The 25,759-nt window shown below is 40.0% G+C and overlaps 2 protein-coding genes across 9 annotated transcripts in view; one reads left to right on the forward strand and one right to left on the reverse strand.

Moving 5' to 3' along the window:
• The window catches only part of cgrrf1 (cell growth regulator with ring finger domain 1), a 36,185-nt gene extending 13,679 nt beyond the window's left edge, over positions 1-22,506 (reverse strand). Inside the window, exons 1-2 of one of the 5 annotated variants that reach the window (XM_039781989.1) lie at positions 22,481-22,506; positions 20,972-21,051 (exon numbers count right to left, since the gene is read on the reverse strand). In XM_039781989.1, coding sequence (XP_039637923.1) covers positions 20,972-21,018 — 47 coding nt within the window. In that variant the 5' untranslated portion in view covers positions 21,019-21,051; positions 22,481-22,506. Of the gene's footprint in view, positions 1-663; positions 1,456-2,907; positions 3,053-10,525; positions 10,716-20,971; positions 21,054-22,480 lie in introns of those variants that run through there. The other 4 variants (XM_039781991.1, XM_039781990.1, XM_039781988.1 and 1 more) reach the window with 4 other exon arrangements.
• The window catches only part of ddhd1b (DDHD domain containing 1b), a 104,143-nt gene continuing 89,513 nt past the window's right edge, over positions 11,130-25,759 (forward strand). For all 4 annotated transcript variants that reach the window (XM_039781973.1, XM_039781976.1, XM_039781974.1 and 1 more), the window contains exons 1-3: positions 11,130-12,216; positions 12,884-13,060; positions 14,162-14,290. In XM_039781973.1, coding sequence (XP_039637907.1) covers positions 11,505-12,216; positions 12,884-13,060; positions 14,162-14,290 — 1,018 coding nt within the window. In that variant the 5' untranslated portion in view covers positions 11,130-11,504. The remainder of the gene's footprint in view (positions 12,217-12,883; positions 13,061-14,161; positions 14,291-25,759) is intronic.

Here is a 25,759-nt window from a genome sequence, read left to right on the forward strand (position 1 = left end):
TTATTTTAAAATAGACAATAAAGCAGGGGATGCTTTAGGTCATGACTACCTGCCAATCATGATAGAGTCCTAAAATGCGTATTCAGGCACTATAGCTGTGTTTTAATTTAGGGGTTACATCCTTTGAAAGCCGCATTTGTAGACCTAATGCATCACAGCAGCAGGAAACCAACGCAGTACTAAGTACTATGTTCGTCAGTAGTATGCAGTAGGCGTTTTGAATATGTTCCTGCCAGTTTCCATCCTTGTATTAACATAATTGATAAGTGTGTCCCTTTTCTCTTTCTCCCCTTTTCCTGTAGTACAAACTAACTCCTCCTGCGAGCCAAAAAACATATGGGACAATAAAAAATAGTAAAGTATGTGTACAAGAAAAATCACAAGGTAGGGTGCAGAGCAGAGAGGCAAAGCACAGTGCAGGTATACGCCATCATTGCTTCTGGAAATGGTTGCGCCTTGAAAGGTCAGCGGTAACAAGGTCAAAGTTGAAACCATTTGAACTAGAAGCACAGCGGTACAGTAGTTGGGTGGCACCACTCTCCCCATTGGAAAACAATGGAACGGCCAGCGCAGAGCTATTTTACTGTGGATCATGTGTAGGCGGCTTTAGAATTGTTTTTTCGGAGAAAACCCAAACGATAACCAACTCTACTGAGAACACACCAGGGCCAAGTACAGCAGAGGGTAACCAGGAGGTGGGAAAGGAGGAAAGCCGGTCAAAGCCTCATAAGAGAAAGAAAGACAGGATAAGTCGCTTGAGCTCATCAAGGATGACATGACACTGGGGATGTTAATAATTAACTATTTAACTGCTAGTGCTTGTACTAGCAAGTTGCTAGTGCTTGCTAGTGCTAACTTTGCACTAGCAAAGCGTTTGAAGATCTGCTGGACGGTGCTCACAACAAAGAGCTAAATGTCACTATATCAATGAGGAATGGCGTCCTACACACAAAGTATATCAGGCAGACACACAGCTGACAACACTGCAGGTGGATGCGATGTAGACAGGCTCAGACATACACGCCGCCGAACGCTGTGGACTTGTGTTGGTTGCGCAAGCTGTTCCAGAAAAGTGGCCACAACAATGGACGTAACATCAGGGCTGCCTGCGACCGGTACAAGTCTGCAGTTGTCCACGGACACGTAGTGCGGAAAGTATGCGTACGAGTGAACTGGGACTTTGTTGCCTGCTTGTCGGTTAGCAGTTCATGAGCGGATGATAACTACAGAGAAAGCAGGCTCAGGGTTTCAGCAGGTTCCAACAAGTCAAATTTAGGACTTTAAGACATTATGAATGAATTTTAAGACTTATATCACAACAATAAAAACTAAACAAAAAACGACAGATGTCAGAGTCGGGAAACATCATCTGAAACAATTCTCTGATTTCCTCATTCGCATTATAGGACTGAAGGACCCAGAGTAGGGTTGGGTATCGTTTTTTTTCTTTTTCTGATAGCATTCCAAAAATAATACTTTTTAAATTGTGTCAGTGCCTAAACGGTGCCTGAATCGCTACTTTAAAATAAAGAAGAGCATGGCTTGTGTATTGCTAAGGCCATATGGTCAAATAAAAATGATTTATTTAAAATCTAATAACAATTCCTTATAACAAACCTGTTTTACCAGTCAATTGCAGTTACACGACAAAAAGAACAACCACTAGATGACAAAATAGCATTTTGTCATATAGTGGTTCTAATTGAACATACATTACGTTCTATGTTGTTTCTCCGACAACTCTGAGTCTTTAACTGGAGACTGTTTCTCGGTCTACTCTGTGTCTTTAACTGCAGACTGTTGGACATCCCAGTGTTGGAATCATTTCCAGTAAAATACTGCCACACTTTACACCGTTGAGCTTTCGGCATTTTATCCGTATTTAAGCAGCTACTGACTAACATTAGGCAAAGTCTTTTGGTCATTTCCCACCTCTTTCATGTTGTAGTGATCACAATATAATTTACTCTATCGCAGCAGCGAAGTGTAATGTTAACTAGTGTCACATGCAGCAATGCTTCTGTTGCCTCTGATGTCCGTTTCAGAGCACCAGAGAGCAGCACAGGTACTGTATTTCAGTTGGACCGAAATGAGGCACCGAAATCCGCGTTGCTATTCGGCACCGGGTTTCGGTACCCAACCAAGAGCACCTCCGCTCTGTTGGCTCTGATCCAAAAACGACGCTGAGGTCGCTTACGGGAGTTGCGGAGCTGTTGCGTGGGCCTGGACTAGGCTGTGTGGAGGTAGTGCTGGGGCTGGGGCTGGAGCCGCTGCCAGATACTAGGCAGAACTAACTGCCCACTAGCTGTCCTTTGCTGGAGATGCTTCACAGCAGTTAGAGGTTTCTCACTTTTTGCATGAGACTCCAGTGCACGTATACCCAACATTCCCAGTTTAATTGATTGCTTGTTCGCATAAGAAGCAGTAGGCTTCAAATACGTTGTTAGGAACTGACTTTTTCCCCTAAATTCTGTTTTTCATGCCAAGTATCGCTAAACTTGTACCTAGAATAATAATTAAACCGTCTGTCTGTGGTACAATCCAAAAGAGACTTGTTAGCTGTGTTAGTCCCCCCCTTGTTACGCTTACTTACATGATAACTACAGGGTATGCTGACTGTAATCTAAAGCAGTGTTAGTTCCCCCCTTGTTACGATTAATTAGAGAATAACTACAAGATAACTACGGGGTAGGTGGGCTGTTATCAAAAGCAATGTTAGTTCCTCTATTTTTTTCTTCTTTTAATTTTATGATTACATTCCTCATTCACAAAAACAATTGAAAAATGACAAAAACCCTCTTAAAAAATAAATCCCTTTATTTATAGTCAGTGAAATAGAAATTTTAAAAAAACTTTTATGTAAACTGTCCACATCATGTCCTCCAGAGTAAAGGGTTTCTTGTATACTGTTGCTAGTAATCCTGATGCATCTTTCTGAGGATACTGAGAGTTTCCTGACGCTGTTTCTCCTCTGATGGTTTTTCGTACTGTGAGGAGAGTCTGTTAAGTTCAGGAAAAGCTTCAGGACTGAGCATCAGGTCACTCAGACTACCTGTAAAATATTGCAAATTCAGTGTTAGATTAAACTGTCATATAACATCAAGGTGATTACAGACAAAGTTATAGGCTAGTTCACTACATCATCTTAAATGTGTAGTTATGGCAACAGCTACAAACAGTGATGTTGCTAGGTAGCCTATATGTCTGACTATCCACGCATCCATTATTTATTATTCCATTCATCAAGGTTGCAGGGAAATATGAATTATTGCTCTCCCCTTGCAGTTCCTCCAGCCTCTAGAGGGTGAGGTAGCTTCTTCAACTTATCACTCAGTGGGAAAAATACAACATAAACTGTGTATTATCAAGTTAGCTGAGTGTTAAAGCTACATCATTATGATGTGAAACAGATATTTGTTTGTTTTTTAAATGACGAGGAGAGGGACATTGTACTTTTTAGACAGAGAGGACCATTACATTTTTGTTATCAGGTTCTACCACAGTTAAATGTTTTCTGCTCCTTGAAAGCAGTTTTTATTTCATCCATTATCCTTGCTTTGTTTTGTAGTGTTAAAATGACAACCTCTGGGTCCCAGGGACTCACTACATTGAAAACCTATCAACATCACTGAACAAAAATTGTAAAACATGATAACAAATTACTTAGTAAGGAAAAAATGTATTATAGAAAACAGTTGACTTTGTGTAACTTGTGTTGTGACATAAAAGGTTGTAAGATCACTATAAGCTGCAAATAGCGACTCAGTGTTGTTTGCTGCCGATAATATTCCATTGTGTTACACTGCAACAGAGCTGGTAATGTTACAGCTTTCAGTCCTGAGCATATTAGAAACTGGGTGCTGACGTTAATCAAAGCTATGCAACGTTGCCAAGCTAATTAATGCAGTTTCTAAAATTCCTTACATGAATTAAATACTTATGTTATTACATAGCATTACACATAATACAGCAGCTGGCAAAGAGACCGGAGGAGAGCTAAGCAGACTGGGCCTTCATTTGTTCAAAGCCAGCTGAGCTAAAGTTGCAGTACAGTTTCATGAAAAAAAAAAAAAACATGAAAAGAACAGTTATCCAAGTACAACATACTTCAGTCGTTATTTAACTGGGTTTAAATAAAGTTTTTAAAAGTTCACACAGTCTCTCTCAGTATTAACCAGTATCAGAGTGATAGAGAAAGACAGAGTGGCGACACTCCCATTGGACGCCGTTGTACACTTTTTGCCGCCTACTTCTGTGGTATGCAGCCTCACATAGTTCCAAACACTCCATTCTACGGTGTTGGACATCATTCATTTCCATTGCTGGCCGTCAGGTAACTTCTGAGGTAAGTTACTCCTCTTTGAATTGTCAACTGTCTATATTTTATCAGAGGCCCTTTATGATGCATATACTGATCTTTATTTGTATGTGCACAGCGTAATTATATATATTTTTAACATGGTAGAAGACAACCGATGTCCTGCAAGTTTGTTAGCTCGACTTCGCCATCTGTGAAGGTATCGCTACACCAACAATTACGAAGTTCAGTAGTGAATCTCTGACAACTTTTATTTAGTTAATTTTTGACGTTGGATTACTAGGATCATTAAGGATTGAGGACGGGTTTTATTTAGGTTTTATCTGCTGAACCTGACGATGTTAGCTAGTCAGCTGAATACTGTGTATATGATGCTAGTAGGGTTAGCTCAGTGCTTAATTTGTAAAGTGGGAGGTCCCGGAGCACAGAGGGGGGGTGGATCCGGCGACTCAAAACGGGGATTGGAGCGATGTGTGTACATCAGGGCAATGTTTATTTTTATTTCAGAATATGCACTGCATCGGTGCGAAATGTAAAAAAGTTTTCACAAGCAGCAGTTATCCATCGGACTATTAAATTAACCAAAAAACCCACCGTGGTCCCCACATTCTTGATCGGCAGAAACGTTTTTTGCTTGTTTGGGATCCGACTGGCCAGTGTATTTGAACAAGTTAAGCAAACTTTGTTGTCTTTTTGACATTTTTGTGAAATAAGGCTATAACAGTAATCTCAACCAGCACAAGTGCAGAGCCGCGCTGTTGAAGGGCCTCTCCCCCCTCCGTCTTACCCTGAAAATTCACCTCAAAACGCATCGGAAATGCAAACACAAGATTTTTGTGGAACTTCAATGGGGAATAACGACTAACAAAACAGATAACAACATTGAACACTACACAAATAGTAGTTTATTTTTTGATTTAGGCGATTAATTTTTCCTGGTGACACAGGAGGTGCCGGATCCAATAACATGTTCCGGCGTGTTCCGGTTCAAATTAAGCCCTAGGTTAGCTAGCTAGTAGAAATAAGGTTGCGTTTGTTTAATTATACCCTGACAGGAAAATGTCTTGGGCTGCGGAAAGACTCAGACTGATCAATCACCTTGATCGATCATCTGCCACGATTGTATCCTTGTGTTCTGCTTGTTTATGTTGGATCAGGGGATACATGGCTGCACAGAGCGGAACAGGCTGTGGGGTGGTGGTGGGATAGACCGGGGTCCATGCTTACACGAACGTGAAGCTTCCCCTCAAACTTAAAGGTCATATGACATGGTGCTCTTTGGATGCTTTTATTTAGACCTTAGTGGTCCCCTAATAGAGCTCAACAGTCCCGCCCCTCCTCTGAGAGACCTTGGGTTCTGGAAGTAAATTCCCCATTCATTTCTCCCATTGACGTCTGGAAAAATCCGTATATAAAGAGTTTTAGACCATGCCTTAGGCTAACCAGATGGTACGTTCCTCATATGAATACAACGTACCAATTTGAGTGAAAAAACTAACAGAAAATCCAAAACAAAGTCAAAGGTACAAGACTGTGTACATCATCATTTCAGAGCGAAGGAACTACTCATCCCATAAACCACCGCGCACCACTGAATAAAGGAAGCTAAGTTAGTTTAGCTAACAGCTAATTCGGCTAACCGCTAGCTGAGACAGCATGTAATAACTTTTAAAGACCCTCAAAATAAAACCTGAAAATAACTGTTAAAATATATAACAGCTGTTACATCAGTTGTAGCCTGCTTTCCCCAGTGTTTAGTTTGAGATAACGTTATTTTAGACTGAATCAAGCTGTCAGCTAGCGGTTAGCCACATTAGCTGTTAGCTAAACTAACGTTAGCTTCCCGCCAGAGGCTAACGGCAGAAGCGTGGAACAGATCGTGATTCGTAAATCGTAAATCCTCATGACGGATCGTGCAGGCAGCTCCCTGCACGATCTATATTAGCTATATATATATAGCTATATACTATATCTAGCTATATATGTAATGAAGTACTTATCCAAGACATCGCGAATAAAAGACGTTTATCTCAAAACAAGGTTGGTGCCCCATGATTTTTGGCGTCTATATGAGCATATACAATCACTTAGTCACGTCGCCATGCTGGTTTTAAGTCTACCATCAACGGTTACCATTTTATGGCTTATACTCCAATTTGTCAATGGAGAAATTGCATTGTATTTTTACTTCTGGAACCCGCTGTGGGCGGGAATGTTGAGCTCTATACTGTATCTGAAGTCTCTTTCCCGAAATTCAGCTGTGGTGCAGAATTACAGCCACTAGAGCCAGTCCCACAATGAGCTTTCCTTAGTATGTGCCATTTCTGTGTCTGTAGCTATTGAAGAGGAGAGAGGGGGGCAAGGTGGAGGGTGGGGGTGGGGCCTTGACCAACTGCCACTTTGCTTGTTTGAATGCCTTCATGTCTCTCGCTCTCATGGGTGGGCCAAATTCTTTGGGCGGGCAAAGCAGAGAAAGGGGAGGTAACCTTCCAGATCAGCCCATCTGAGCTTTCATTTTCTCAAAGGCAGAGCAGGATACCCAAGGCTCGGTTTACAACTATCGCCATTTCTAGCCACTGGGGGACCATAGGCAGGCTGGGGGAATGCATATTAATGTTAAAAAACCTCATAAAGTTTAAAAAGGTATCTAAGTAATACTTATACATAGCTTTCAGTTGTCACCCTACCATTCCAAATGTAAAACTGTCATTAACAAATATGCAATAATGCAGTAACAGTCAAACAAGTACTTGGGTATGTGTTTTCATTTATTTACCATTCAATATCGCAATCGCTGCTGTCAGTCCCGTAGAAGAACATGACAGCACTGCGTGTTTGGAACTATACAGGCTTACATGAACCATGTGACCACCCCACTAGCGAGATCTGTGTCTCAACTCTTCTCTCTCTATGGCTCTGACCAGTATTAACCACTCCAGCCTCTGGGTCATGATCGAAGCGAATGTTAGCCACATTAGCTGCCCAACATGCTAACGTGACCTGCAAAATAAACAGTAAAGCAACATAAAAATAGGAAAACTTAACTTACATCCTGCTGTATAATGGCCATAAACTGTAGTAGTAGTTACAACAATAGTCTCACTTTGCCAGACCCTCCTCCAAAAGCGCACTGAAGGAGGGTCTGGCTACTTCACATAATATTGGGGGATGGGAGGAAAACATGCTCTGGCTTTTCTTTAAACTAGGGCTGCAGCTATCGATTATTTTAGTAATTGAGTATTCTACCGATTATTCCATTGATTAATTGCGTAATTGGATAAGAAATACTTAGTAAGAAATACTTAGTAAACAGCAATAGTAAATATTTATTATTGCTGTGTACTTAAAAAAAAGGAAACTTTTCTAGAAAAAGCAAAAAAATGTATTGCCAAATTCAAAAGTACATTTTTGGTGGCCCAAAATGCCCAAATGTTAATATTTTTTACCCCCTCGCCTTCTTGCCTCTGGCTCTTTGCACTGGATATGCAAAAGAGCTGTTCACTGACCAGAGAGTAAATGTGACTGTACAAAGCTTACAGCAGGGCTATTCAACTACACTGTTCTGGGGGACACATTTTCAGAAGCCTCAATGCATAGTGAGGAGAAAGAATAAAGAATGCAGACATCACCGGCATGATGACGTCATTCACGTGCATATTAAGTAGCCATGCTGGGGGGAGGAGCCGGTTTGTCTCCGGCAGCAGCTAAGTTTCCAAAGATTAGTAGCAAACTAATAAACGGTTAGACTACAAACCGACAGCTTTCGTTTAAGCTTGTTGGTAAAACATCGTTATTTGCAGAGTAGCATGCTGTAGGCTAGTTGTGTAAAACATCGCTATTAGCAGAGTAGCATGCTGTAGGCTAGCTGTGTAAAACAGCGCGGTGGACGAGAGCAGCAGACGTTAGCTACCGTGTGTTGGGTTCACTCCGTGGAATGAATGAGTACACTGGATGTTTTCTACAGAGATGATGTAGCAGCATGTTTGCAGCTTAAAATGATCCCAAACTTTCTGTCGTTTTCTCTCGCCTGTCTCTTCTTAGACCCTTGCTATTTTCATCTTCCTTCATTTGTTGTAATCTGGGCCGACAGTCTTGTGTCCATAGAAGCGTCAAACTGTGCGCTAGTAATAATCCTCCGTGCGGAAACACAGTGAGCCATACAACGTTAATTAAATTGATTTAACGAAGCTTTGAGGCAAAGAATTTTGCTTCGAGGATTTTTTGTAATCGAATTATTCGAGTTATTCGAGGAATCATGTGAGCCCTATTTTAAACCAATCACAATCGTCATGGGCGGTGCTAAACTCCAAACAAAGCTGCTGCAAAATACTCTTACGAGAAAAAACTCCGATTGGACAGATAGTCAAGCAGTCAACCATAGTCCTCATAAATCCACCGAATTTAAAATTCCAACACAAAGAAAGCGGAAGAAAACAGAAAACACAAGCATCGGGCGGAATTTCCTGCAGCACCGGAGCAATCCCGGAAGTGGAATGTGAAGGATATAGCCTATGACAGCAGTAACAGAGCGTTTATGTCAACTAGACTTTGATTATAAAATAAGACTGAGACGAATAATGACTAATGAGTGTGCTCTTTGTGAGAAGTTACAAAATAAAGTTGTGAGGGGAAAAAAAGATCAGCAGGTCCTCTGTGGGCGGGGATGGTCAACTAACAGTAGAAGGCATACCTGTCAAGTATCCCGTTTTGGCCGGGAAAGTCCCGTATTTTACCCTTCTTTCCCGCCGTCCTTCCGTATTAGTATTTTACCGTAAATCTCCCGTATTTTAACCTGCGTCATTAAAAAATAATAATAGGCCTACCCCAGGCCCGCGCGGAGTGAAAAAAACAAACAAAACATTCCCAATCTGAGCTCTGTCACTAGCCTCGCGATAACTGCCACCTGCAGTAGCCTACTACAGCTACTGTAGGTGGCAGTTGTCGCGAGGTTTGTGTGTTAGGTCAGATGATGATGGACGCTACGACAGAGACGGTGCGCTGCCAAAACTTATGAAGGCTTTACTATGTATTCCCCATAGCAATGCAAGTTCAGAAAGGGTGTTTAGCATGGTACGAAAGATTGTTACAGAGAATAGGATGACGTTAGACAACAGAACTGTTTGCGCTCCACTCTCATGTAAAATGAACCACTGTGGCCCAGCCCACAAATACACTCCTTCCAAAAGAGTCTTAAAGAATGCAAAGTCTGCAACAAATTTGTACAATAACTCACTAAAAGAGTAAACAAACGTTACGTGAAATGAAAAGAAAAACTGTAAAAGAAAAGCAATATGAAATGAAAAGAATGTGTGGAATGAAAATAAAATGTAAATGTACATTTTATTTTCATTCCACACATTCTTTCCAAACAATGTTATAAATTGTAAATGTTTTCAGCATTCTGCATCAAGTGGTGATTTTAGCTTTCTTGTACACCTGTCTTAAAATGTAAGGGATACTGGAGCCTGAATTTCCCTTTTTTTCAAATCCAAAACTTGACAGGTATGGTAGAAGGTGGGCCAGGTGTCCAGTAAATGAACTACAGTATAGGTACCCAGTAGGTAAAAAAGAACTATACAGTATAGGTACCCAGAAGGTAAAACATAGTATTGGTAAGTAGCAGGTAAAAAATAACTACAATATAGGCACCCACTAGGTAAAAAATAACTACAGTATTGTTCTTTGTAAGATCCCAAATGTTACCCCCTTATTCCATAACTTCATCTCTTGTTCTGCAGTATCTACATATAAGTAGCTAGCTAGCTCATTGGTAGCCTAATGTACTGGTATACCGTAATTCCAGAGTAATTACACAACAGTTTGAAACCGTGTCCGTGTATCTCATACCTTACTTTCATAACTGTGAATACATTTGGCCAACACATATTGTGAACATCAGCGATTGGAAGAATCTAACGTTACAGACACTAACGTTATAGCGATAGATATAGAACAATATGGTTATAGCACTGACAACTGTGAGTTAGCTAGGTGATTCAGATGCTATGGTATTGCATTGTGTATGTCAATTATTTTACTTCCGATGTGATAATGTAACGTTAGTCCACGTGCCATGTCGTTGAGATAAACGATAAAGAAAACAGACTGCTTATCAATCGACCGAATTCGAGGGAAACGTGTGGGGGGTAACGTTAATATGTGAAAATATGTGTTGTTGCCAGATCAGTGGATAAGCTAGTCACTTACCAGCCCATCACCATGGCGGCGGTAACAACGAAACACAAAGAAACCACACTTATGTAAAACAATGGGGAGTACTCATACAAGGTCACCAGGAAAACCGCTGCCATTTCATATGATTTCTAAGAAACGTTATTGAAAAATCCACTGGTAAACACTTTCCATGACAGCCATAACAGGAACTCCTTAGATAGAACTACGGTGGCCCAGAAGGTATATAAAGTATTCAACAAGCACATAATATATCTAATATACATTAACGACTTATTCCTATTATTTTACGTTTTTATTTATTTATTTTTTAACCGTAAATCAAGTCGATAGTCAATGTCTATGGTTTGAACTAACGGTAATGACCTAAATGTGACTCATTTAGGCCACAGAATTTAGCCACAGAAACGCATGTAAAAATAAGCTTGAAAACTAGCTATGCTTGGAAACTTCGTTAGCGTTATAGTATAAAATAGTAAAACAGTTTGTACTATTGTAACGTTACTTGTTGTTGTTGGTTGTATTCGCCGATAGGTACTTTGCATTGTATTATTAGAATTTTAAAAGCCTGCGGATATCGATTTTATTTTGAATGTTTGAACAGGAAGTTTAGTTTGTATTCATTGACTTGACATGATGGAGCAACTGAGATTACCACCCTAGCTAGTAGGCTACCGTTCATTGATTATTCCAGCAGTTATCCCAAAAAAACGGGAACGTGAACGGGGAGTGTGTAGCGTTGCAGGCAGGAAACCAGGAGGTTATGTTTCGTTTAAACACTAGCTAAATATTTTTAAATCTGTAACGTTAGTTATAATGTTAAGAAATATTGTCGGGATCAGAACAGTTCGGCTGTAACACAGATGTTACAAGATGGGGAGACGAAACCGTTAATCTGGTATAACGTAATGCTAATAGTCTGACGGTAGGGACATTGTGCATTTGTTTTATTTTCCATTTAACATTATTGGGTCTAATAATCTGCGGCCAAACCATGAGCAATATGAGGGATAAAACGACTAACGTTATCCGCCAACAGAGCTCGGAGAATAACTCTGTCAGCAGTAATGAATGGGATATGGCAAATGATGTGTTTTTGTCCGGCTACGACGACAATCCGATGGGAGATAACGGTAGTGTTGCTGCGGGGGACAGGGACCCAGAGCAGCCCGGCTCTGACATACACCTGCCGCTGTTATCCCATGATGTCATGATGCTGGGCCTGGCTGGGGAAGAATATTCCAGCTCGTATCTGGACATCGATCCAAACTACACAGAAAGTGACGGAAATTCCACAACCAAGAAGCGCATACGGTCAAATAGCTCCAGGCACCGCGGTGAGATCGTCACTGAGCTGGGACCAGAGGAGGTGCGGTGGTTTTACAAAGAGGACAAGCGGACGTGGAAACCATTCGTTGGACATGACTCTTTGAAAATCGAGATTGTCTATCAGAGATTCAGTAAACAGAACCCTGACAAGGTCAAACGCCCCGTCAAACCTGTCGAGGCCGAGGAAAAGGAGGTCCAGCCGGAGAGCGGAGCCGAGGACAGTGCGGAGTCGGCGGTGCAGCGTAGCGAAGGTCAGCGGCACTCGTCAGAAGAGATGAGGGATCCGGACGACATCAGCGTGGAGGCAGTGTGTGTCAGAGGGGGACTCTATGAAGTCGATATCAGGGAGAAGGAATGCTACCCCGTTTACTGGAACCGTGAGCACATAAGGATTTATGTGATTTATGTCCATAATGATAAAGCTGTTACAAAACACTGCTACTATTTAATTACTACTATTAGTAGCAGCTCCACCAGCCTAAAGTTACTTAAAAGTTACAGCTACAGTACTACGTAACTTATTTCGCCTTTGGCGAATAAGAAGTAAGACGTTCCATTATTACTACCTCTGCTTCTTCCAACACCACCACCAACACCACTTTGTATCACAAGTATTATTATTACCACCTATTAGAACCAGCTACTACTGTACTGGATAGATCAATTGCAGTTGGCACTCATCAAACAAGGCTACTATTAACATAGAATGATCATTATTAGTAAACTGCTTTTACTATAGAAAATACTGCAAGTACCACTGTTTCAACCACTATTTTTGCCATGACTGCAACCTCTACTCTTTAGTGCTAAAATTATAGTTAATTCATCAGTTACTTCATTATTTGTCAGAATAAAAGCACCATATATTTTGATGTTGGTCTCAATTTGAAAATGTAACTTTGGGCTGTGTTAACTTGTGATAACTTAATAATATTTCTTGTCATTATACCATAGTTTTATATATATATTATAGTTGATCGACAAACTGTTTGGGTCCTAACAAGCTTACAAATAGTGTGGTAAACATCATGTGGTGTTCCTCAGAGCAAGACCGTATTCCTGTGATGAGGGGTCAGTGGTTCATTGATGGAACGTGGCTTCCCCTGGAGGAGGACGAGAGTGACCTCATCGAGATGGAGAACCTTGCCCGCTTCAGGGGGCAACGGATGAGGGACACCTACGAAATGGAGGTGGTGACCACCACGGTGGACAGCAAGGATGGTAAGGAATGTTAGACAGAGTGTGGAATAAAGTAGACCTTGAAAGGTATGTCCATGATAAACAAAGAAGATAGGTGTTTATGGAGATGAATGTGTTGAGTGCAAGTGTATGGCTTCAGGTGTTGTGAAAGGGGTAAGTGTGAGTGTGTGTGTGTGTGTATAAAACAATGGGGAGTACTCATACAAGGTCACCAGGAAAACCGCTGCCATTTCATATGATTTCTAAGACACGTTATTGAAAAATCCACTGGTAAACACTTTCCATAATGGCCATAACAGGAACTCCTTGGATAGAACTACAGTGGCCTAGAAGGTATATAAAGTATTCAACAAACACATAATATATCTAATATACATCTACGACTTATTCCTATTATTTTACGTTTTTATTTATTTTTTTTTTTTTACTGTAAATCAAGTCGATAGTCAATGTCTATGGTTTGAACTAACGGTAATGACCTAAATGTGACTCATTTAGGCCACAGAATTTAACCACAGAAACTTGCATGTAAAAATAAGCTTGAGAGCTAGCTATGTTTGGAAACTACGTTAGCGTTATAGTATAAAATAGTAAAACACTTTGTAATATTGTAACGTTACTTGTATACGGTTGTATTCGCCGATAGGTATACTTTGCATTGTATTATTAGAATTTTAAAAGCCGCTTATTCTTGCCTGCGGATATCGATCTTATTTTGAATGTTTGAACAGGAAGTTTAGTTTAGTTTAGTGTGTGTGTGTGTGTGTGTGTGTGTGTGTGTGTGTGTGTGTGTGTGTGTGTGTGTGTGTGTGTGTGTGTGTGTGTGTGTGTGTGTGTGTGTGTGTGTGTGTGCTGTTGGTTGGGGTAACTCTGCCATTAGAACAAGGCCGAAACAAATCAGGTGAGGTTATTTTAGCTGACTCCAGCTGAACCAATAGGAAGCTCACCTGAGAGAAGAGGAGGCACTAAGTGTGTGTACATGATGACTTGTGAATGTAGACTTCATTGCAATGGAGTTTTACACACATATACACACATTCTACACACCCTCATTGGAAATGGTAAATTAATTATGCTTGATGAAGTGTGTCACTTGCTGCTAATCACACGAATGTCTCCCAGCCATCCACAGTCTGAAGCTGAGCAGGAGTCATGTGGACTGGCACAGTGTGGACGAGGTGTACCTGTACAGTGACGCCACCACCTCCAAGATCGCACGTACTGTCACTCAGAAACTGGGCTTCTCTAAAGGTATATGTAAAAATTATGGCTGTCACTCGATTAAAATATTTAATTGCGATTAATCGCATGATTTTGTATATATATATATATATATATACACACACACTACTGGTCAAACGTTTTAGAACACCCCAATTTTTCCAGGTTTTTATTGAAATTCATGCAGTTCAATGTCTTATTGTACTCTGAAATGAAAAAATAGAATAAATGAACAATTAAAGTTAAAAAAGAAATCAGGAAATCAATTTATAAACCAAAATGTATTCTAAATTTTTTACTCATCAAAGTAGCCCCCTTTGGCAGATATAACAGCTGGACGCACTCATGGCATTCTTTCTACAATGGAAATCAAATATTCTTCAGAAAGTTCTTCCCAACTCTGTTGCAGAAGTTCCCATAAATGTGTGGCAATGGTAGGTTGCTTTGCTTTCACTTTTCTGTCCAGTTCATCCCAAACCAGCTCAATGGGGTTTAAGTCTGGTGACTGTGCTGGCCACTCCATGTATCTAAGCTTACCATATTGTTCTTTTTTCCTAAGGTAGTTCTGGCATAGCTTATGTTTTGGGTCATTATCTTGCTGAAGGATGAACCCCTGACCAACTAGGCGCATACCAGAGGGTACTGCATGGCGCTGCAAAATGCTGTGGTAGCCGTTTTGGTTAAGGGTGCCTTTCACTCTGTACAAATCACTGACCCTGGATCCAGCAAAACAGCCCCAGACCATCATGCTTCCTCCTCCATGTTTGACAGTTGATGTCACACACTGAGGAACCATCCTTTTGCCTACTCAACGGCGTACAAAAATCCTGCATGATGAACCTTGACTTTCTTCGCAATTTCTCTGTAGGAAAGACCAACATTCTTAAGTGTTATGATGGTCTGTCTCTCTTCCATTGTTAATTGCCTTTTCCCCACCATTTTTATGGCAACACACTACTTTCTGCAGTACAATACTGTTCATATAATGCTCACGAGGGTATGGTACCACAGTGTGTTCCAACAATACTTTTATACAAACAGAGGGGTTTGTAAGTAATCCAGACAAGTTGGAACACCTGTGGGAATTGGTAGTACCAACTTTCAAAGCTTGATCAACCTCCATTGCTGCAGAACAGCTTTACGTTGTTAACCCATTTCCTGTTCCCTGAAAAAGGCCTTTTTGTAAAATTCTGAAATGTGCATTATTTTTCAGTTTTGGGTAACCTTACTTTTTTTTAACCTCAGGGAGTTCACCATTTAACCTTTGTATCATTTCAAGCTATTCATTGGACTTGAACTGCTAAAATTTCAATAAAAAACTAGAGAAATTGGGGTGTTCTAAAACTTTTGACCAGTAGTGTATATATAATATGTTTACTATCATTGCAACAATCCAAAACAATAACAAATACTGTCTAGAATATTCTCCAGAATAACCTTAAAGGTTAAAAAAATATATAACATTAGGATCTACTCTGATGCGGAGAGGTCTGAAAACGAGTCTCCGTCAATAGCTATGTTTCCATCGACCCGTTTTTATCCGAATTAAGTGATATTGAATGAAAAATGCCTTATGGAAACTGAACGACTGAATTTCATGAATATCGACTCAAATGAAATACGTTCGGTCTCATCGGATTTTCTCTTGATCGATATACGGCTTATGCGATAAACGCTGATGGAAACGTTATTTGCCGAATAAATAATGAAATGCGATTAAGTTTTAGGTCATTTTATGGTTGCAACCCGCAAAAAAACGAAGAAGAAGAAGTTTCAGTTCATTTCCGCCCAGTTCCGCTCTGTTTGCAAAACAAAAACAGATGTAAGTGGACAAACGAGGAGACAAGATACTTTTTTAATTTAATTTACCAGAAAAATATAACAGCTATTTTAGATAGCAAAAATCTAAGAAACGCCATCATTTATCAGGAGCTCGCGAAGGAAATGACAAACAGTTACGACAGGGACATTAAACGCTTAAAGGGGTGATAGAATGATTATATAGGGTATTTCACACTGTTCCTTATGGTCTCATAATGGGGTATGTAACATTGGTTGGGCTGAAAATGGCCTGGTTGATATTTTATTGGCCCTTATGCATCCCTGTGATTTGGCCCTATTTGTAACGAGAGCTTTTCTTCCAAATATGGTATGGTCATGAATATTTAGATGAGCTGCGCGGTGATTGGTTGAGCGACTTGCCATACTCACACATTAGAGACGCGCGCTGATTGGTTGAGCGAATCCCCAATACACATACATTAGAGAAGCGACAGAATCTCATATTCCAGACACTGCAATGTTTCATTACCAAATTCACTTCTGAGACTTTTTTAAGCGAGAAATCAACTATATAAAGCTCAAATATGGGCCGTTTTACAAAAATTGATGGCTAATTGCAAATTTGGTAAGACGTGTCAAACTTTAGGAGCTACACACAGTCTGACGAGAAAGCGACAGCCTGCTGGGCTCCATACCCAGGGCAAAGTCACCCTTTGTGGATACTGCACTACGGGGCTCCGCGGCCAGCTACCGGCATAACTATATCTATAAATAATACATTTACAGTTTGAATTTCATCACGCCACTTATACAACATCATTCCCCATTGTCTTATAAAGCTAACTGTTGTGTCCGATTTGATTTTAAGGCATTTTTATGAACGCGAGGCGTCTTTGTAGGACGAGCAGCTGCTTGCTATATGTCCCATTCATTACAATGGGGAAATACCACAGCTAGCTAGCTACACTGTCGCCATAACTAAATTATATTTACAGTTTGAATTTCGTCACGCCACTTATACAACATCAAAAAAAAAAAGGGGGTGTTTTTTTTTTTTTTTTTTTTATTTATTTAAGCAAAGTATTGTTTTTAAAAAGAAGGGCGCCTTTTTTTTTTTTTTTTTAAAAAACAAAAAAACCAACCACCTTTTTTTTTTTTTTTCACCAAAATAAAATTTTATTTTTTATTTACTTCGTCATGGCAATATTACAGGTTCCTCAAGGTCTTACAAAGCTTAGCTAACACTTGTCCGATTTCGGATTCAATTGAATGTATTTTTGTGAATGTCAGAGTTAGGAGGAGGCTAGCTAGTTCTCATTGATGGACTCCATCTCACCGCGCGCTCTATCAATGAGACTCGCGGACAAGAGGCGTTTATTTCCCCGATTGTTTGTTTAAATAACTCAACACACATACCCATTATAAGATTTACTGGAACCTGCGGGCTGCTGTAAAAGATTGCGCGGTAACAAGCTCGCTGACACTGCCGGTCAGGGGTGGCGATGTAGCAACCGAGGCAGCACCAACACCTGCACTAACCTCCGACACACAGTCGGAGAAAATTTGCAATTAGCCATCCATTTTCGTAAAGCGGCCCATATTTGAGCTTTATATGGTTGATTTCTCGCATAAAAAAGTTTCAGAAGTGAATTTTGTAATGGAATAGCAGAGATCTGCGTGACCTAGCTAGATTCAGAAAACTACCTGATCTCAGGTCAGTTGTGTAGCCTATGTAAATGTTGGGGCGTGACTGTTCTCTTAAGGTTCCGGATTTTGAGATGCTTTTGTAAGCAACTCAGCTTTGTTGGGATTCGCCCGTTTTCAGCTGCAGTTTCAAAATATGAGATTTTCATAGTAAAGGGGTGTCAGTGGGATTTTGAGCTTCTATGTATGTCCTATTTACCCACCGAACTGTCGTTATTCAACTATGACAGGGTAAAATCGGTTTTGCATTCTATCACCCCTTTAACTTGAAAAAGCTTAACGTGGTTTAATGTATCCAAACAACAATGATCATCACCAGATTGATCATGGTCATATCTTGTCATGAACACTTAAGCCTGTCAGAAAAACTAAATCGAAATCCAACGATTATAGAAGTTATCTCACATTAATATTTTCTTCATCAGTGGTCGTATTAATATTGTTAATATGGCGAGGAAAAAGCTTAACGTGGTTTAATGTACCTAAACAATGATCAATCATCACCAAATTTCTCTCTCATATTACCCATCATAACCACGGAAAACTGTCAAATAATCTAACCCAAAGTCCAATTATTATGGACGTTATCTGACATAAAGCGTTTCTGCTTCAGGGCAGCGGAGCAGCTGGGGGTTGACTCTCCACGGTTGTCATTGGCTTTATAAGTCCTAATGTGAAAAAGCTTATCATGGTTTAATATATCTAATAGGGCTGCAGCTATCGATTATTTTAGTAATCGAATATTCCACCGATTATTCCATCGATTAATCGAGTAATCGGATAAGAAATACTTAGCAAGAAATACTTAGTAAACAGCAATAGTAAATATTTATTATTGCGGTTTACTAAAAAAAAGGAAACCTGTCGCTTGTATATATACAAAAGACTGGTTTCCTTCTTTAGAAAAAGCAAAAATTTTTATTGCCAAATTCCAAGACCCTTAAAAAGAAATACATTACAATAGTACATTTTTGGTGGCCCAAATGTTAATATTTTTCACCCAATTCCCCTTCTTGCCTCTGGCTCTTTGCACTGGATATGCAAAAGAGCTGTTCACTGACCAGAGGGTTTACAGCAGGGCTACTCAACTACACTGTTCTGGGGGACACAGAAGCCTAATACACAGTGAGGAGCATAGCTATATCTATGGTGAGGAGAAAGAATAAAGAATGCATGATGACGTCATTCACGTGCATATTAAGTAGCCATGCTGGGGGGAGGAGCCGGTTTGTCTCCGGCAGCAGCTACATTTCCAAAGATTAGAAGCAAACTAATAAAAAGTTACACTACAAACCGACAGCTTTCGTTTTAGCTTGGTAAAACATCGCTATTAGCAGAGTAGCATGTTGTAGGCTAGTTGTGTAAAACATCGCTATTAGTAAAATAGCATGCTGCAGGCTAGTTGTGTAAACAGCGTGGTGGACGAGAGCAGCAGACGTTAGCTACCTTGTGTCGGGTTGGCTCTGTGGAATGGATGAGTACACTGGAGGTTTGTTACAGAGGTGATGTAGCAGCATGTTTGCAGCTTAAAATGATCCCAAACTTTCTGTCGTTTTCTCTCGCCTGTCTCTCCCTTTTAGACCCTCGCTATTTTCGTCTTCCTTCATTTGTAATATGGGCCGTCAGTCTTGTGTCCGCAGAAGCGCAAACCTCTTGTGCGCTAGTAATAATCCTCCGTGCGGAAACACAGTGAGCCGTACAACCTTAATTACATATACACGATTACAATAACGAAGCTTCGAGGCAAAGAATTTTGCTTCGAGGATTTTTTGTAATCGAATTATTCGAGTTATTCGAAGAATCGTTGCAGCCCTAATATCTAAACAACGATCAATCATCACCAAAAAATCCTCTTCTATATTGCTCATCATAACCACTTAAAACGGTCAAATCTAACCCAATGTCCAAATATTATGGACGTTATCTGACACATTAACGTGAGATAACTTTTTTGACAGGCTTAAGTGTTCATGACAAGATATGACCATGATACATCTGGTGATGATTGATCGTTGTTTAGATATTAAACCATGTTAAGCTTTTTCACGTTAAGCGTTTTAGAATGTCCCCTTACGACCAGCCGTGGGACGTCCTGCGGAGTAAATGGAAGGCACTCAAACAGCGATACACGGCCTCAAAAAAGAGAGTTGTCTCGCAGCGGTGCCGGAGGGAAAATATAAGGCAAGTTCCACCTTTTTGATGAGCTGGATCATATCCTCAGCCAAAGGTCCATCGGAGCTTAGGCTATAGCTTGACTTCTAATATTAACAACTACTTTTGTCTAGCAAAACTTTGTTCGCAAATGTTCGCTTGAATCTTGTGCGATTCAGTTCAAAAATGAATGGAAACACCATAAAATGTCTCAAATCAATTCGATATACCAATTTAATCGCAAAACAGCATGTGACGTCATTACGCACAGGTTTTTATTCGCTTTAAAGCTGTTGGATGGAAACACACTTTCACCAGCTTTATTCGCATGAGTTTTTTTACCGAACTTCAGATAATTCGATTGACAAGTGGATGGAAACTTAGCTATTGATGCATTTTGTTGAAGAGATGCTGAAACATAACTTATCCCTGTGCCCACCAGAACGGGCACACTGGGTGCTTGTACCCTCGCCGAGGGAAGAAACTCCCCCAAAATCTACTATCATTAAGTTTCTGAGCTAGAGAACATAGAGGAAATTCTACAAACAGCGTGGCAAAAGAAGGGGTTTATTTGGAAGAATAAAAAAATTACTCTGGACAATGACTACTCATCTAGAGTTCTTAGGCAAAAAAAACAAAATATGTGGAAGCCAAAAAAGTTTTGAAGGAAAATGTGATTCCTTTTCAGACACCGCCTATGTGTGCATATGATGTGGACATTATTCCAAATAGAGAAGACGCCAGATATAAAACGCAGATGATTAACAGAGGCACATTTTAAAGAGTTTTGAGTCTTTCAAAAAAGATCGATTGGAGAACCAAGATTTGTGGCAACTTAGAAATCGTTGTTATGAGGAACTCAGGAGCAGCACAACTCATTTCACATACAGGTTCAGGAGACCTTGAGGAATTACACAGGAGCATTTAATGAACACTTAATGGAGGAGAAATTAGGATCACACAGTACAGTGTGGGTGCCATCCCAACTTCTAAACATAGATGCTTAACACAATTTCATAGTTGAGCCTATCTCTCTTTCTGGGAAGTATGCTACAGTGTGTCAGGCCCCTTTACCTGGTTTCCACCGACCTCCAAAAGGAATGAAACGAAAAACGAAACATTCACATATCATGCAGGTGCCTGATTCCCTGAATCTGTAGAGACAAAAACAAATTTAAGCATGAAGAGGTTTGGTTTATACAGACTGTGACTTATGAATGGCGTGATGCTGTCTATGCTTTCCCTTTTGGCACAACCTGGTGTTTCTGGAAATTCCACCACATGTGAGTGGAAAAAGGCTAATATCTACAATATATAAATATCTTAAAGACCTTTTGAACTCAAACAGCCATCATGTTAAACATAAATGGGAAGGAAATGGAGGAATTGTTATATGTATCTACAGATGAATGGGGAAATATTTGTAAATTGCAGTGGGAAACCACAGCCCAACACAGCTGGACAGAATTTGGGTGGAAAAGTATCATGAGATTCTTCATTACCCCTGCCCAGAAAAGGCATTATGGTGTTGGAACTGTTGGAGGTTATGTGGTTCAAATGTAGCTAACAATTATCATATATTTTAGGATTTCTCAAAAATTACATCTTTCTGGCGTGAAATGCATAAGGTCCGGAAATCTACTTTAAATCACCATTCCATTTGATCTGACAATATATTTTGGCACTATAGCATTGCATATTCAATCTCCAGTGGACAAGTATTTAGTGAGAAAATTACTTATTGGAAGGAAGAAAGCCCTGACTAGGAATTGGTTGCATCCAGATGCTCCAACATTAGACGATTGGTTAAAAAAATATTCATTCAATTTACATTATGGAGAGTAGGGCAGCAGCTACCGATTATTTTAGTAATCGAATATTCTACCGATTATTCCATCGATTAATCGAGTAATCGGATAAGAAATACTTAGCAAGAAATACTTAGTAAACAGCAATAGTAAATATTTATTATTGCTGTTTACTAAAAAAAAAGGAAACCTGTCGCTTGTATATATACAAAAGACTGGTTTCCTTCTTTAGAAAAAGCAAACATTTTTATTGCCAAATTCCAAGACCCTTAAGAAGAAATACATTACAATAGTACATTTTTGGTGGCCCAAATGTTAATATTTTTCACCCAATTCCCCTTCTTGCCTCTGGCTCTTTGCACTGGATATGCAAAAGAGCTGTTCACTGACCAGAGGGTTTACAGCAGGGCTACTCAACTACACTGTTCTGGGGGACACAGAAGCCTAATACACAGTGAGGAGCATAGCTATATCTATGGTGAGGAGAAAGAATAAAGAATGCATGATGACGTCATTCACGTGCATATTAAGTAGCCATGCTGGGGGGAGGAGCCGGTTTGTCTCCGGCAGCAGCTACATTTCCAAAGATTAGAAGCAAACTAATGAAAAGTTACACTACAAACCGACAGCTTTCGTTTTAGCTTGGTAAAACATCGCTATTAGCAGAGTAGCATGTTGTAGGCTAGTTGTGTAAAACATCGCTATTAGTAAAATAGCATGCTGCAGGCTAGTTGTGTAAACAGCGCGGTGGACGAGAGCAGCAGACGTTAGCTACCTTGTGTCGGGTTGGCTCTGTGGAATGGATGAGTACACTGGAGGTTTGTTACAGAGGTGATGTAGCAGCATGTTTGCAGCTTAAAATGATCCCAAACTTTCTGTCGTTTTCTCTCGCCTGTCTCTCCCTTTTAGACCCTCGCTATTTTCGTCTTCCTTCATTTGTAATATGGGCCGTCAGTCTTGTGTCCGCAGAAGCGCAAACCTCTTGTGCGCTAGTAATAATCCTCCGTGCGGAAACACAGTAAGCCGTACAACCTTAATTACATATACACGATTACAATAACGAAGCTTCGAGGCAAAGAATTTTGCTTCGAGGATTTTTTGTAATCGAATTATTCGAGTTATTCGAAGAATCGTTGCAGCCCTAATGGAGAGACTAACATTTTCTATAAAAATGTAATCAGATCATCATAACGGATCATGGTAAAAATGGGTCAGGTACATTAGCCCACAGTGACCAGACCTGCTTTAATGACCCTGCTAAATTGCCATTTAACTGACCTACTGAGGAGACCGTGTTGTGTAGATTTTCGTGAATAAATTGTGTGTGCAATATTTGTTCAGATGTTTATAGTTAATTAAGGTAAAAGAAAAAGGAGAACAGTAGATGCAAGGAAAGCTTTTTTGACTCGCTTGATGCAATAGTCTGAATGATATTGTATCAGTACGTACTCATAGTGTAATCTACATTGGAAGAATTGTATGTACCTAATTGTCTTTTAAATCTTGAACTATGTATGACCTCCCTGATAAAGTAAAAAGTAAAAAAAAAAAAAATCATCAAAAATCATCAAAAATTAGTATCATCAAATACTAAAAAATATGCTATTTGTACTGTGCTTGTTAATCTTCGTAAAACTGTTGACAACATGTCCTATGGATTGTTCAAAACAAAGCAAGGCTGTGTTCAGCTCTGGATCAAATTATGCATCCTCTTGCAATGACAATTTCACACGCGAATAGAATCATAAGGTCTGGCATTATGTCTGACTGCTTTAGTGATCACTCAATTGTTTACTGTGTATGTAAACTAATTAAATTGCCTCCAAGACTAATCAAAATCAGACACTATAGGAAATTGAAATTTAGATTTATTTATTAATGATTTGATATGCTATTATTATCTGTATTCTGGGTTTAATGATGTTGCTCCTTGGAAAACTACTAAGGTCAAGGGTAAACATCGTCCTTTTTGATTGGGAAAATATACAGGCAGTTGATTTTTCTAATCAATATCAAAATATACAGGCAGTTGAGAAATATGAGCAAGACAAAAACCTGTAATGCAAAATCAAACTATTATACAGACAGAGGCCCTCATTTATCAACCTAATGTAGAAACCAGCGCACAAATCATCTTACGACAGGCTAAGAATGGTCGTACATTGATAAATGCAGCGGCTGGAAACGATCGTAATTTAAATATCAGCCTGATATTTAAATTACGATCGTTTGGGGCCTGATATTATCAGGCCCCAATATATTCTCGGTTTTGAGGCCTCACCCTGCAATTTACGACATGGCAAGACGTAATCCAGCTGAGAAGCGGCACTTTTCAGAGGTGGAGATTGAAACCCTGATATCTCAGGTTCATTTGCACTAATGTGTGTACTTTTTGGCAGCCTGAAAACTGGTATTAAAGGCTGTAGAAAGAATGCGGAATGAAAAGAGATCACTGATGCGGTCAACAGTGTTGCCGTAGTAAATCGAACTCCAGCTGAAGTTTAGCCTATTTAATTTACATCCTTGACACATTTTCTATAGTCCTAATTAGGGCTGCAACGATTCTTCGAATAACTCGAATAATTCGATTACAAAAAATCCTCGAAGCAAAATTCTTTGCCTCGAAGCTTCGTTATTGTAATCGTGTATATGTAATTAAGGTTGTACGGCTCAATGTGTTTCCGCACGGAGGATTATTACTAGCGCACAAGAGGTTTGCGCTTCTGTGGACACAAGACTGACGGCCCATATTACAAATGAAGGAAGACGAAAATAGCGAGGGTCTAAAAGGGAGAGACAGGCGAGAGAAAACGACAGAAAGTTTGGGATCATTTTAAGCTGCAAACATGCTGCTACATCACCTCTGTAATAAACCTCCAGTGTACTCATCCATTCCACGGAGCCAACCCGACACAAGGTAGCTAACGTCTGCTGCTCTCGTCCACCGCGCTGTTTACACAACTAGCCTGCAGCATGCTATTTTACTAATAGCGATGTTTTACACAACTAGCCTACAACATGCTACTCTGCTAATAGCGATGTTTTACCAAGCTAAAACGAAAGCTATCGGTTTCTTTATTCTTTCTCCTCACCATAGATATAGCTATGCTCCTCACTGTGTATTAGGCTTCTGTGTCCCCCAGAACAGTGTAGCTGAGTAGCCCTGCTGTAAACCCTCTGGTCAGTGAACAGCTCTTTTGCATATCCAGTGCAAAGAGCCAGAGGCAAGAAGGGGAATTGGGTGAAAAATATTAACATTTGGGCCACCAAAAATGTACTATTGTAATGTATTTCTTTTTAAGGGTCTTGGAATTTGGCAATAAAATGTTTTGCTTTTTCTAAAGAAGGAAACCAGTCTTTTGTATATATACAAGCGACAGGTTTTCTTTTTTTTAGTAAACAGCTATAATAAATATTTACTGTTTACTGTACTGTTAGCTGTTTACTAAGTATTTCTTACTAAGTATTTCTTATCCGATTACTCGATTAATCGATGGAATAATCGGTAGAATATTCGATTACTAAAATAATCGATAGCTGCAGCCCTAGTCCTAATAGTAATATACGGGCTTCTATTGAAATCTCTTTGGTCTACATGTAGGTGTACCTATATTTAAATAAACACACGTTAGCACGGTTGTTGTTGCAGACTTTTTCTGCCGTGTATAGGGTCCCCCCCGCTGATGCAAGCCATCTGCCCTTAAACAATCCGATGGAGCGCTCCACCGTGGCACGTGCGCGTATGTGTGCACTGCTGTACCGGGATCATAGAGGTCTTCTAAAAGAGCCAGATCTGCCATTGCTGATAAGTGATCAACTGATGACTTCTCCTTCTCCTGTTAAACTGATTATATGCTGCACCGCAAGTCCACACTGACTCGAAAACTTGCGTACACGAGGTCAGACGTGAGATTTTATCGCAGCCTATGCTCATGTTCAAATTGATAAATGCCGAGCTTTGCGTAGGAATCGGCTTACGCCCGTCCTTCGCCTGTTTTAGGTCGTACGCACGTTTCATAAATGAGGGCCTGTCTCACTACTGATTTTAAGAATC

Source organism: Perca fluviatilis, chromosome 18 (assembly GCF_010015445.1).
Source record: "Perca fluviatilis chromosome 18, GENO_Pfluv_1.0, whole genome shotgun sequence".
Lineage (NCBI taxonomy): Eukaryota > Metazoa > Chordata > Actinopteri > Perciformes > Percidae > Perca > Perca fluviatilis.